Raw genomic sequence first — 12,743 nt, 5'->3', positions numbered from 1 at the left:
CCTTCCTAAAGCGGACTATTCCCGGCCGCTTTACCGCTCAAACCTTTACTACTCCTCCCTCATGCACACCACCACGACGCCCATCGTTTTCCCTGGCTTTTCTTGTTGACAACTCTTGACAGAATCATAACCTTGCCTCGCTATCGGTGCTGTTCTACCCACTCATCCTCTGGCTGGCTAAAAATATTTCGTACATTACCCATCTCGCAAAGTCCTCAATGCAGGTACAGTACAGGTTCGTTTGTACGTTCATCTCGAATTTCTACTCTTCCAACGCAGGTCCTTTGTCTCCGTAAATAGGATCACGAGTGAACCACTCCAAATTCTTGATATTCTCTACCTTGTGTTCTTCGCCCTCCCGCCCATAACACATGTCCCAGTTGAATCCCTTGGGATAGCTGCCTATCATGAGGAAGTCGCCGCTCAGGTCCTCCAAGAGCCTGTGGGACACCCCCGCGGGCATGATTATCACGTCGCCCTTCTTCACCTCCGGTTCCAGCCGCTTTGGATTATCCTCCCCGCCGAGACAGAGTTTCGCGCGGCCCGACGCGATGCAGAGGACCTCGTGCGATGTGCTGTGGAAGTGGCTGATGCTGTACATCGTGTACCTCCAGTGCGGGACGACCACGCCAACCGACTTGAGGTGCGATTCAATCGCAGAAGCCATGGTCGATTCGGGGAAGCAGCCATGGTAAATCATCAGGGGCCGGTGTTGGATGGAGGTATTGGGGATGAGGTTATGGCGCGGTATGAGCACGCGAGTGACATTCAAAGCGGACAGTGGTGTTAGCGTGGACGCCATCTTTCAGCTGTTATCTGCAGGTGTTGAGTACTTGAGTTGTTCGCCAAAGTCTCGAGGTGCGAATAAACGGTCAAGCGCTTTATGCGTTCCGGCATTCCGACTCGGAAGCAAAGTTGCTGTGACGTCACATGTGTCGTAGTGGCAGAGGCTATCTTTGCTCATTTGTGTCATATCCCTCGAGATTCATATACCTGAAGAGATGTTCAAGTTCCAAGCAGCCTCAACCCACCCCGACCCTTCATCGATTCATCGGCGACCAGCGATTGTTACACAGGTCAGGGTACCCGGGAAGGTCAAGATCAGGGTTAAATTGTCTAATTCGGAGAGAGTCGGGATCCTCGTGAAACTCCTATCCTCCGGTAAGCCCGTCGTTTATCAAGTGGCTACAGGTAGCTCAAATGACTCAGGTCTACCGCAGACCGCCGTCCGAGAATTCCCAGTCGAACGTAAAGCGATATCATCGCTTCAGATACGTATATAATTCGCGTCTCGTTCGCGTCTCGTTACGCACGATCCACCCTTCGTGCCACCGCCATGTTGAGAACACGTCCGATTGTCATTCTGTCAAAGACCCCTGTCCCGGGTACACCTCATTCCGCGAGGGCGTTTAGTTCCTCTGCACCCAGGAACAAGCAGCGTCTTGTTGTTCTTGGGTCAGGATGGGGAGGCTACCAGGTGTTGAGAGGCGTAGACAAGAAGAAGTGGAGTAAGTCGCGACTTTATCGGAGTGCTGGTAGTCGCGAACAAGGTTTACTTGGAATCACTCAGATGTTACCGCGGTTTCTCCGACCAATGCGTTCAACTTCACCCCCTTGCTCGCGAGCTGCGCGGTGGGAACCCTCGAGTTCCGTTGTGCTGTTGAATCAGTAAGGATCTTCACCACCTCATTTGCCAGTGACACCAGCCAAGGGTAACTAATTTCGCGCACCTACAGGTGAGACGTTTCTCTCCACAAGTGGTGAGCCGTTTTCTCCCTTAGAACGCGCCTACATACCCACGACAATATTTCAGACGGCATACCAGGCGTGGTGTGACAAGATCGGTGAGTCATGACAGGATGAAACTTCTCCGCAGGCTGACGTTCGATGCATTAGATTTCAAGCAGAAGACGCTCGAATGTGTATGTGTGTCGTACTGTATCACAACCCTTTTCCAAATTATGATTATCAGATGCCTGCGACGCCGCCACTAGAATTTGAGAAGCGCTCAGCCCCTCGTGTGACGGGCTCTCCCACTGAGACAAGCTTTCCGGGAACTGGGACGCCTTTCAGGCTCAGGTACGACAAACTTGTGATAGCCGTCGGCGCCTACTCCCAAAGTCGGTGCATTTAGTGAGCATTAATGTTTCATCTTTCGCTGACCGCGCCACCTTCCAGCTTTTAATGTGCCGGGTGTAAAAGAGCATGCACACTTCCTGAAAGATGTCAAAGATGCTCGCGCGATCCGCACACGCATCCTAGAATGTACGTCGACCTCATTTGAGCTATCGCGGATGCCAAGCCCACACTCACCCGCTCTTGCAGGCTTCGAGCAGGCGAACCAGCCTACTGTTTCCGATATCCAGCGCAGGAATCTGCTCAACTTCTGCGTTGTCGGTAGGTCGCGCGTTATTCGGCACCTTAACTCCCGCCGTAATGACATGCATCAGGTGGTGGTCCCACTGGTGTGGAGTTCGCAGCCGAGCTGCATGATTTGTTGCATGAAGAGATGGAACGATACTACCCTAGCCTTGCCCGACTTGCCAAGATCACCGTCTACGACGTCGCCCCTAGCATCTTGGGTAGTTTCGACAAATCGCTAGGATCGTAAGCAGCCCTACATGGGTGCCGAATTAATGCGCATGTGCTCACCCGAATTATAGCTACGCGGAAAGAAAGTTCCGCAGAGATGGCATCGCGATAAAAACGCGGCACCACGTGGAGCGCGTTGAAAAGGTGAGCAGCACATCCAACGATGATCGCCGTTAAACCCAACGCTTTCGTAGGCCAAGATGTTTGTGAAAGAGCAGGGCGAAGGTGCCACCGCCACCCTCATTAATGTTTCTTTATTTGTGCTAATGAGCTACGGGCTTTGCAGTCCCTTTCGGCTTGCTCGTTTGGAGCACGGGGCTAGCCCCTAATCCCCTCGTTCAATCTATTTCAGCGATGCAGAAGCACGAGAAAACGCAGAGGTATTCGCAGCTCGCAGTGATCTCCACAGACGCGATCTCTTACCTGACTTTCATCTCACAGCCTCCTCACGGACAACCAGCTCAACGTTCTAACTGCAGATGGTCAGCCAGACCCTGACGTGTGGGCGATCGGCGACGCCGCCATTATCAAGGACGCTGTGCTTCCGGCCACCGCGCAAGGTCAGTTCTCCCTCACCGGCAGATCATATTTACAGCACAGGGCTGAGGGCGATTTTATTGTATTGCCGATCAAACTCGTGTTTCGCCGTTGCAACAGTTGCCAACCAGAAAGCGAAGTATATGGTCAAGAAGCTGAACAAGATCGTGAAGGACAAGGAGCATGAGGCGCCGTTCGAGTTCCACAACCAAGGCAGCCTGGCTTACCTCGGCGATTGGTGTGCCCCATTTACTACTCCTCGCCCTTGCTGTGTGGGTGTCGCCGTCTCCTCATGTTGACGGGATACACAGGAAAGCGATATACGATGCCTCGAACGCGGAGTCTGGTATTCGAGGAAAGGAGACTGGCCACTTGGCGTGGCTGCTGTGGCGATCGGCGTACTTCACGATGACTCTTAGTGTCCGAAACAAGTAAGTGCGATTACAGTTCGAGTATCTCCTGTCGTTCATGACCAAAATCTTCACTTCCAGGATCTTGGTCCCGACCTATTGGTACGTCTCTACTTTCGTTACCAGCTGACCACCAAGTCGATGACGCGGCCTACCTTAGGTTCCTTAACTGTGAGTTATCGCGTGGTTATATTCCCACTTAACTGCTAACATCCATTGTCAGGGATCTTTGGACGAGACATTTCCCGATTCTAAAGAAGCAGAATTAGTTCCCCAATCTCCATATTCATATAGCATGTGAGCCTTCAACCAAACATACACTAGAGGAAAGTACATATGGCATAACAGAATACAGTACAGTAAGGTAAGGGTATGACTACAATGCACAAGTGGCTGAGCAGGTTTTGATACACTAGTTTTCCAGATAGCTCTCCGATAGGTTTACAATTTTATAACGATATATGGCGCGTCGTCGATGGGAAAATTCAAGCGAACTTGACTGCTTTTCGAGGAATCTTGTGTTTCGTTTGATCTGTTTTGATGATGGCAGGTCGTGCCGGTGCGGACGGCGCTAAGAGAAAGGACGTCGCGTGAGCACTGGGCACTGGCGACGATTGAGTGGAAGCTCACTTTGCGGAAGAGGCTTAGCAGCCGGTGGCGAAGAAGAAGCCTGTTTGTCGCGCGTGGACCGTGCTCCCGCCAGGAAGCCCTCCACGAAGTCCTGGTTATTGCGCACGACGTCCGGGCCCACGCCGTAGCCCTGCAGGTCTGCGATCAGTTTTGTCCAGCTCGGATCTATGTTCTGCGATGCCTCGATGACGCCCTTTGGGGATATGCCGACGTGCGAGACGTGGATGCATGAGTTGGGCTGCGGGCCCGAGATCATCGCGGGCGAGATTGGCTTTGTCTTGCGGGATCTCGGTCTGTCTGTGAGTCCCCTTGAAGACAAGGGACCGAAAACTGGAGGCACAGCTGTCAGTAAGTCCGAGCGTTGCGGATATGAGAGAGGGGCGAACGCACAGTGCCGGCGTGTTCTGTCAACAACGTGCTGGTACATGTTCGCGGCCTCGGGGTCTTCGTCGAACCGGAAGCCAAACATACGCGTCTGTAATGAAGATGGAGGTGGCGTTAGAAGGGCCCTGTCAAGCAGCGGTGATAGCCTGAGGCTCGTACCTTTCCGGAGAAGTAGTGAAAGAACGGCATGTCCTTGCTGTATTCGAAGACCTCCGGGATGGAGTATACCCACACGACGCGGTCGATGTTGGTGTCGACGAGCTTGAACCAGTAGCGCTCTTTAGTGCGCGTGCCACGGTCGGCGCGGCCTTGGACGACGTCAACTTCTCTATCCCGCCCAAAGACGAGGATGCCTTTCAGCTCTGAGTACTTCCAGTTGAGATGTGGCTTGTTGAAGACGGCGCAGTATACGCGGACAGAGGCGGTAGCTAGGACTTTCTGCGTAGCGAAGTCGAGGATGGTAGAAAGGTATGGATGGATAGACTGGTCGCTGGGTGGATGAGGTACTGCAAATACGGCCATGTTCGAAGTAAGAGAGGATAAGATAGCACTCCCTTCTCGCCTTCTCGATAAATGGGGGCCCGGAGAGATACGCCAGAGCCCAGCGACACAGTCTATATACGTCCCGCGATAGCGCTGGGATGACTCCTAAGTCGGCTCACCATAAACCATATCATCGAAAAAGGTTTGCATCGTGGTTGCCTCATGTTATGCTTTCCTTCGGGCAGTGGGGTAGAGCCGTTCTATGCGGGATCAGTATCAAGCTCCAACAGCGACAAAGTTGCCTGTAGGAGAACTGATTTACCCAGACTGGGTATAGGTCATCGCAGACAGCCTCAGGCCGAGACGGGTCCACCTACCGCGATCAAGCCACCGGAGATGGCCAGGGCCGGGGACGTGAGAGCGCAGCGATGTGGATATGAAGGATCTCTGATATCCGCCTGCTGTTCCCCTTGAGTCTGTCTCAGGCCAGTGGCGTCCGAGAAGGAAGAAGCATCTCGATTGGGCCACAATCCTGTAACGAGGGATTTCACATACATACAGCAAGTACCTGAATTAGTGCAGAGGATAATGGGGTCATGACGTGTACAATGCATACAGCACTGTGCATTAGCCCCTTGACGCGCGTTTGTAACCCACGTGCTGAAAAACACAAAGTGCGTGATCCGGAGTTTCTCTCGCCTCCGAACCTCGAGACGGGAGCGCGATAACACTGTATGGCCAGGCGCCACGGCTATTATCAGATACGTCTCCTACGGCATGACGTTAAGCCCCAAATAATGTCAACTCGAGCCTGCATGTCCGGTGCCATAGGCGCTTACCTGAACTGCACCACCGCCACGGCTCTCCAGTTACCCAAGGCTCGCAAGTACCCTAAACGTGATGGTGGCACCTGCACTAGAGGATCATCTGTGAATAATAAATATCAAGGTCACTGTCCAATTCATTGACACCGAAGATCGAGCGTACAGAGCGGAGCAGTGGGAGTTTAGAGCCTGCAAGGAAACTTGGAACCGACATTAACTAGTCGGTTGGGGAGGTGAAAGTCTGGACTTTCGTAGTTCGTCGATTCAGCGAGGCAGCAGACGGTAAAATGAACCAGAAGCGTTGATGCCCCTATGTCTGTGGTGGTGTTTGAGATACATGAGCATAAGCCCATCAAGAGCCCCAGAATTAAGCGGGCAGAACGTGAGGCCTTCAGCGAAGCGGTTACGGAATCGTGATTTCTTGGTGCGACACCTCTCAACTTGGTCAGTACAAGATGAGACTGCAAGCTGCAAGCTTGGGAGCACAATGACATTGCACATGACCTCCGTCGGCGCAAGAACACAAGCGCAACCAAACATAGCGGCGGGCCGAAGCCCGTCTGACGCAAGGAGTCTCGGAGAGGCATATGCGTCTTGCATTAGGACCACTGCGAACCGCCCGAGCCCTACATTCACCACTCTCTGGCACCATGACAAACGAGCGCAACATCGTCATCATTGGCGGCGGCATCATCGGATGTACAACCGCCTACTACCTCACCCGCCACCCTTCCTTTAGTCCTTCTTCCACCAAGATAACCGTGCTTGAAGCGTCCAGGAACGGAGTCGCTCAGGGCGCATCGGGAAAAGCGGGCGGACTGGTGGCGTCGTGGGCGTTCCCTCGGGAGCTGGTGGACATCTCCTTCGCGGAACACGTCAAGCTCGCCGAGGAAAACGGTGGAGCTGCACGGTGGGGATGGAGGTACACGAACTGTGGGAGCTGGGAGGGCAGAGGAGCCGCCGACGGAGAGGGAATAGCAAAGAGCGGGGAGAATGGCGGTAGGGCATCCACAGGGCTACCAGACGATCTGGACTGGGTTGGTGGAGACCTCACTACCGCGTACAGCCCTATCGCAGGACACAAAGCAAGTGCCCAGGTCCACCCGTATCTGTTCACTTCTGGTATGATGGACCTCGCGAAGGAAAAAGGTGCAGAGTTGATCAAAGGCAAAGCTGTGAACATCAACAAAGATGGTGGTCGAGTCACCGGTGTCACCTATCAGGAATCAGATGAGGCTCAAACAAAGACCATTCCCGCGACTCACGTTGTCCTCGCCGCTGGACCATGGACCCCTTCCCTCGAGCCGTCCGTGCCCATCTCTACCACCTTCGGCTGCAGCATCACCATCCGCCCCAAACCGTCCGTTACCATCTCGCCGTACGTTCTCTTCACGGAGATACAGCTGCCTGAGTCGGACTCCTTCGGAAAAGCTCGAGTAGTGTCTCCCGAGATCTACACCAGGCCCGACAACGAGGTATACGCCAGTGGGCACGGGTCCGTTCCCTTGCTACCCGACAACATAGACGACGTTCCCGTGAGCGACGAAGACTGTAACCGCATCTTCAGCTATGTAGCGAGTATATCTCAGGAGCTTCGGGAGGGCACCATAGAGAGGCGCCAAGGGTGCTTCCGGCCGGTCGTGAGCACTGGGGGAGGTCCAATCATCGGCGAGGCAGGAAAAATTGCGAAGGGCCTATACATCGCCACAGGCCATACGTGCTGGGTACGTGCTTTCTGATTTCAAGGCCATCAGATAAAATGACCGAAAGATAGGGCATCTGCAACGCACCTGGTACCGCAAAAGCACTAGCTGAGCTCATTTTCGAGGGGAAGATCAAGTGTGGACGCTTGGATAAACTGGCACCGGTGAGGTTTTTGAAGTAGCTGCCTGCAAGGTCATGTACAATAGAGAGCGAATTAACTCAGTAGAAGAATGAAACAGGTAAAATGGCAGAACAAATTAGAAGGTTGTCGCGGTGCTGGTCCGTCGACGTTCAGGTCCACGAGGCACGGACGGGCGTAAACAGAAGACTGGAACACGTGCTTCAAAGCCCCTATTTTCCCCACAACATGAAATCCCTACTGGAACAGTAAGGATTGTTATACAAGAGTTTTCGTTCTCAGTCGCAGTCTGATAGCAGTTAGTAGAACGTCACACCATGCGGCTATATGTGCGATACTGTTAAATGACTGTAGCGCAAACCAGTATCTTGCAATGAATGGTTCGTCCGGCATGGCCGAGGTGGAAGTTGGGTGAAAGAAGCAAATGCGGTGCAGGATCATAATGAGATACATCATGATCATCTCAAGTGAGCTCAACGAAGATATAGCAGAAATTATTGTAGCAAAGTAACACGAGCTCAATCTTCTAAAACCATTTGGACTGAAGGATGGAGATGGAATTTACTTACACTGGCATCCTGCCAGTGGTTGTTTGGTACATATTCCGAGTCGTTGGTAATAACGTCCTTCAGCTTGAAGTACTTGGATGGGACTAATAACCTACCTTAGAAGAATAGAAGCTTGCGTGAAGTTTGACCGGGTTTCCAGGACGAAATGGTTTTCAGAAAACATGTTAGGTATGGTGCTTGCACCTCTGCGCCTTGCTGTTGTGGATCAATGTTATTGTAGACATCAACTGATACTGTCCACATCGGTGCTCGCTTGATGAGCTCGCACAAATACGTTGGGTCTAACGTGTGAACGGTCAGAGCAAACGCTGTCCTTAAATTTCATCCCGCCCAATAATCGGAGCGGCAAACGCCGGAGAGCCAACACATTCGCTTCCTATATGTCAACCCATTAGGCGCAGATCTGAGCGTCGGCTCGCGGTCGAGGCCTCGAGAAGCATCCGCCACCGATGTCACTTACGTACATACCAAGATGCAAATCCACCTTTCCCTCGATCAACAAACCTCCATCGAGGGTGCTTCAGTGTCGGTTATCTTGACGAGCTCGGCGGCGTCAAGCTCTTCCCATTCAGTCTCAGGCGCGGCTCACGTCGGCTGCCGGTAGGTGAGCCGAGTATCAACGCGGTGGGTCCCGCGAGATCCTACCCTGACTAGTCAGGGTCCCATTTGTCGTACTATGTCGTACTATCCGCGTTCTGAAGGCGACTTTGCAAACTAGAAAACATACGTCGAGCAACCTTTCGAGCTTTCGATGACTTACGCATGGCCTGGGATGAAAGCACAGTTTCTGGAGCAAGTGCTTTCCTCTTCCGCACCTAACCCTTCGAAGCACGTAATGCAATATGCGAGAATATCCCCCAGTGAGGTGAATCTTGCTATGCGAGAGAAGTTGGTCAGGGTAGTTATATTGTTATACGCATAAGGATATATGCGTCGTAAGTGCGACAAACCTTGTCCACGGGCATGCTGAGCTTGAGCATTTTTTTGCCGGTTTGAAGGGAGGCGAGGACAACGTTATAGCACCTTGAGCAGGAATGTAACCACTAATGCTATTCCGCTGCCATCACCAGCAGCACGGCGAACGAGCAGGTTCGTCTGATAGTAGCATCGACGATGCGTCGCTTGCTCTAAAGAAAGACCCAAAGTTCGTAGGGTTTGCTTGGCAACTCTCCGCATGTCGGGCGTATGACTGGCCCTAAAATAACTGATGGATGAAGGAAAATGAACCAAGGGTTTTTCATTCGATACATGTCACAGATACATCACCACAGACATACCGCCAGCAGTCGCACTGGCAGACTTGACTCTTTGGCCCTAGTTGTACTTGACTGGTCGAAACCACGTGAGGCTCGTATATTGAACACAAATCTGACTTTTGGACGAGAGGCAAGAACACTCTCCCTCTGAAGGGATTGAAGCTGAAGCTTATCCACATCTAGATCTGCACATTCGGACCGACAACCGATCGTTGAAAGATGGGGCCGGTGAGCATGTTTGCTGTCCATTGGTCCGGTGCGTTGCCCGACGCTAACAACAAGGCAATCTATCAACGAGGCGGAGTGAGGAGCAAACGAGAGCATGCAGCCTGTCAGCCGTCCGGGAGGCGGGTTACGAAAGTAGTGACCCCGTCAAGCCACTCTTTTGCACGAGAATCGTCGACATGACCAAAACATAGTCAATTGTGAGAACGGCGATCATTCATTGAAACGTGAAGGAGTTTGGAGCTGTATTCGAGTGGTTCTGTGCGGTTGACACGCGACACGAAGGTTCCGAAGAAGGAGATGTTGTTTTGTTTTACCGCGTCGTCGGAGTGAGCTGTCAAGGGGTGGTCGGGATTGGCTGCCGCGGCGGTGGGTGCCTCAATCTGGGATTGGATCTCGGGGCTCGGCGTAGAAAGGCTTGGACCTACACCAACTCCGAGTAGCCGAGGGGGTCGTTGTTCATGAGCTCGACGAATAAAGGCGACGTGTTTCCGAGAAATAACGTTCGTTGGTAGGGATCTTCCCGAGAACTTTGCTCTGCCTCCGCCGCTGATCATTACGTCGCCTTCATCTGCACAGCGACGCGTCTTCTATTCCATATTCGCTCCAGCCATCTGCCTCGTGGCTGTCAGAGATCTGTCTAAACAAACGGCACAGCGTCGGGCGTTCAAACATTTCTCTCTTTCTCTCCTCTACCTCTCTCTTTTTTCATCCGTCTCCTTCCCCTTCTCGCTCTATCTCTTCCTCCTTTCCTCTTTCTCTCTCTCTCTCCGTGTCATGCTCAACACCCTCGTTCCTCTTAGACTCTAATTCCTCGCTGTAACACCCTTTGCGGACGCGCTTCCTCTTGACAGATCCAAATTTACCCTCCGTCGTAAGTACAACACGCTCTTTTGCGCAGTTCCGTTCCCGATGTCAACTTGCTGCCTTCCCACTTCCTTATAATATCATCTTTTGCCCGAAATGCTGCCACTCACCCTTTCCTCGCGTTTCTTGCAGGTGTTCCCGTAATTGCAGAGAGAAATCCAGTCGCTCCCTTCCCCTACTACCTAGCCTCAGTCACTCTCTTTAATCACAATTCGCCCCACCCGAGGGCACCACTTTCCTTTTAATCGGGATACAATGGCTGACACCGCCGAGGACACCACGCCACCCGCTCCTCCACCGTACGAGCGTATCAACGATCTCTCAGCGTTCGACAGACATCCTCTCGAGTACGGACCACCTATTGTTCGACATCTCCTGCCTATTATTTACACTTTTATTATAGTATGCTCTTTGAACATTACGGCGTAGCCAAGGTCTCTATCGATTCCACCGTCCCCATAGGAGACACCCTCAACATGCGCATCACCAGAGAACACGGCAGCACCTTCCCCTCTCACGTCCTCTACGTGCACAACATCGATGCCGACGTGAACGACCCTCCTATCCTGGTCCCGATGCAAGCCTCCCGCTGGACGTTCGTGACCGGAGACGCTCTTCCCCAAACTGCGGCGGGATCGCCCTCCCCCCTCCCGTTCCGCATGGCGTCCGGCTCCATCTTCATGACGCTCCCGGTCGTGCCTGTCGCGGTCAACCACGTGCCGTCGATACCGCTCCTGCTCGTGCTCAGCATGGGACTCGCAGAGGTCAGCAGTGGCGTCTGCTGTCTCATGCTGCCGGCGGATGTCATCGCCGAGTTCCCGGCGGAAGAGGCCATGGTGGAGAAAATGGCACGCACCTGCTCGGTGACGAAGCTCCTCGCCTTCAAGCAGTTCAACGAGGGATTGTGGCGCAACGCCCTCTCCTTGCCGCTGAGCGAGGCGCACGACGGACTTGGTGGAAAGTTCAAAGACGCGTACAATACTTCCACGAAGGCGCTGTCCACGAGGCGCCGATGGGAAGCGTCCAGGCAGGACTGAAAACTGCGCCTGGAACGTCGCATTGTACGTACACGTTGTTCGTTTTTCTCTGTCATGTTCATAGCTATCCCTCGCTTTGTGTCGCTTTCGCTCTTGCTATATTTTTGGCCCTCATGATCGTCTCCTCTCACCAGTTCTCTCCCTTATTCAGACGCTCGTACGAAATATTGCCTTCACGATGATCATGACCATCCCCATACATCCTCCCCTCTCTGCTCAAGTTCGCCACCTACAGTACAGCGTGCCCATTCGTTACCGCTAACTCGCATTTGGAACGGAAATCTTATTACTCACATAATCATTTGAACTTTATCTCTCTACATACAGTAGTACGCAGTAGTACTCATCATTCCACCAGCCAAACAGCCTCCTCCAGTGACAATATAATACAGTGCTCGCCCTTGGCCCTACCTTGTGCCCAGCGGAGATAGATAGTATACACACCAAAAAATAATAAGCTTCCTTGCTTTGTTCTGCGTCCCCAGCTCCCGGCTCTTGTGTCCGCGAGACCGGCGGACTTTGCGGCAGGAAATGACAAGAAAACCATAAGAAAAAACGGATAAAAAATTCCACGCCAATCAAGAATCCCCAAGAGCCCCAACACTATGACTTGACCTCATACATACTAGCGCGCGCACATGTATAACGGGCTCATGACCGCACATTGTGCAGCCAATTTCAAGTTCCGGACAGAAAGCAGGCTCATGCATGTCAATATCTAGTGTATGCGCCGCTCCCGGATCAAATCGGGCGACGTTCTTCGCCAAAGTGTCGCGGCAGTGTGCCTCCGCATGGTCAGACGGGACCGACGGCTTGGTTAACCCGTCAAAAACTTGAACGACCAGCGGGAGGCGGAAGCAGAAGCGGAAGTAACAAAAAAATCCAAGGCGCGGGCAAGTGACACTGACAATTTGAAGGTGACTGGGATGGTTCTCTGATCGTTCGGTGCGGCGAGGCCGCTTTGGAGGAGGTGAGACCTTTTTTCTTCTTCTCATGTTTTTTTTTGGTCTTTCTCTCCTTGTATTCTGACACATTCAAGCGCCATTTCCCGGAATTTGACCCTTGTTCCGCCTGTCGTAGCGGCTG

The 12,743-nt window shown here is 52.7% G+C and overlaps 5 protein-coding genes across 5 annotated transcripts; 3 read left to right on the top strand and 2 right to left on the bottom strand.

Annotated features, from left to right (window-relative positions):
* Window positions 1-163: 163 nt before the first annotated feature.
* Window positions 164-931, bottom strand: CONPUDRAFT_106355 (uncharacterized protein). Its single transcript, XM_007771868.1, has one exon. It carries the CDS (start codon window positions 800-802, stop codon window positions 263-265), a length of 540 nt encoding a protein of 179 aa, XP_007770058.1. The 5' UTR covers window positions 803-931; the 3' UTR covers window positions 164-262.
* A 277-nt stretch (window positions 932-1,208) lies between these two features.
* On the top strand, window positions 1,209-3,849 carry CONPUDRAFT_83035 (FAD/NAD(P)-binding domain-containing protein). The gene is made up of 18 exons (XM_007771867.1): window positions 1,209-1,508; window positions 1,571-1,668; window positions 1,737-1,760; window positions 1,814-1,844; window positions 1,897-1,922; window positions 1,973-2,120; window positions 2,179-2,265; window positions 2,326-2,397; window positions 2,451-2,607; window positions 2,664-2,736; window positions 2,787-2,817; window positions 2,879-2,972; window positions 3,034-3,152; window positions 3,250-3,367; window positions 3,441-3,560; window positions 3,621-3,641; window positions 3,700-3,710; window positions 3,763-3,849. The coding sequence occupies exons 1-18, from the start codon at window positions 1,337-1,339 to the stop codon at window positions 3,792-3,794; spliced, it is 1,434 nt and encodes a 477-aa protein (XP_007770057.1). The 5' UTR covers window positions 1,209-1,336; the 3' UTR covers window positions 3,795-3,849.
* Window positions 3,850-4,024: 175 nt separating this feature from the next.
* Window positions 4,025-5,108, bottom strand: CONPUDRAFT_166414 (uncharacterized protein; the record flags this gene model as incomplete). The annotated part of the gene is made up of 4 exons (XM_007771866.1): window positions 4,713-5,108; window positions 4,560-4,644; window positions 4,170-4,499; window positions 4,025-4,110 (listed from the first exon to the last, which is right to left on the bottom strand). The coding sequence occupies exons 1-4, from the start codon at window positions 5,073-5,075 to the stop codon at window positions 4,025-4,027; spliced, it is 864 nt and encodes a 287-aa protein (XP_007770056.1). The 5' UTR covers window positions 5,076-5,108.
* Window positions 5,109-6,088: 980 nt separating this feature from the next.
* On the top strand, window positions 6,089-8,248 carry CONPUDRAFT_144883 (DAO-domain-containing protein). Its single transcript, XM_007771865.1, has 4 exons — window positions 6,089-7,584; window positions 7,635-7,727; window positions 7,794-7,951; window positions 8,010-8,248. Exons 1-4 carry the CDS (start codon window positions 6,448-6,450, stop codon window positions 8,116-8,118), a joined length of 1,497 nt encoding a protein of 498 aa, XP_007770055.1. The 5' UTR covers window positions 6,089-6,447; the 3' UTR covers window positions 8,119-8,248.
* Window positions 8,249-10,433: 2,185 nt separating this feature from the next.
* CONPUDRAFT_126096 (uncharacterized protein) lies at window positions 10,434-12,056 on the top strand. Its single transcript, XM_007771864.1, has 3 exons — window positions 10,434-10,627; window positions 10,753-10,967; window positions 11,024-12,056. Exons 2-3 carry the CDS (start codon window positions 10,876-10,878, stop codon window positions 11,655-11,657), a joined length of 726 nt encoding a protein of 241 aa, XP_007770054.1. The 5' UTR covers window positions 10,434-10,627; window positions 10,753-10,875; the 3' UTR covers window positions 11,658-12,056.
* The last annotated feature ends 687 nt before the right edge of the window (window positions 12,057-12,743 follow it).

Source organism: Coniophora puteana, assembly GCF_000271625.1.
Source record: "Coniophora puteana RWD-64-598 SS2 unplaced genomic scaffold CONPUscaffold_8, whole genome shotgun sequence".
In the NCBI taxonomy this organism is placed as follows: domain Eukaryota; kingdom Fungi; phylum Basidiomycota; class Agaricomycetes; order Boletales; family Coniophoraceae; genus Coniophora; species Coniophora puteana.
Note: the sequence above shows the minus strand (reverse complement) of the source record. Positions and strands in the feature narration are given on the sequence as shown.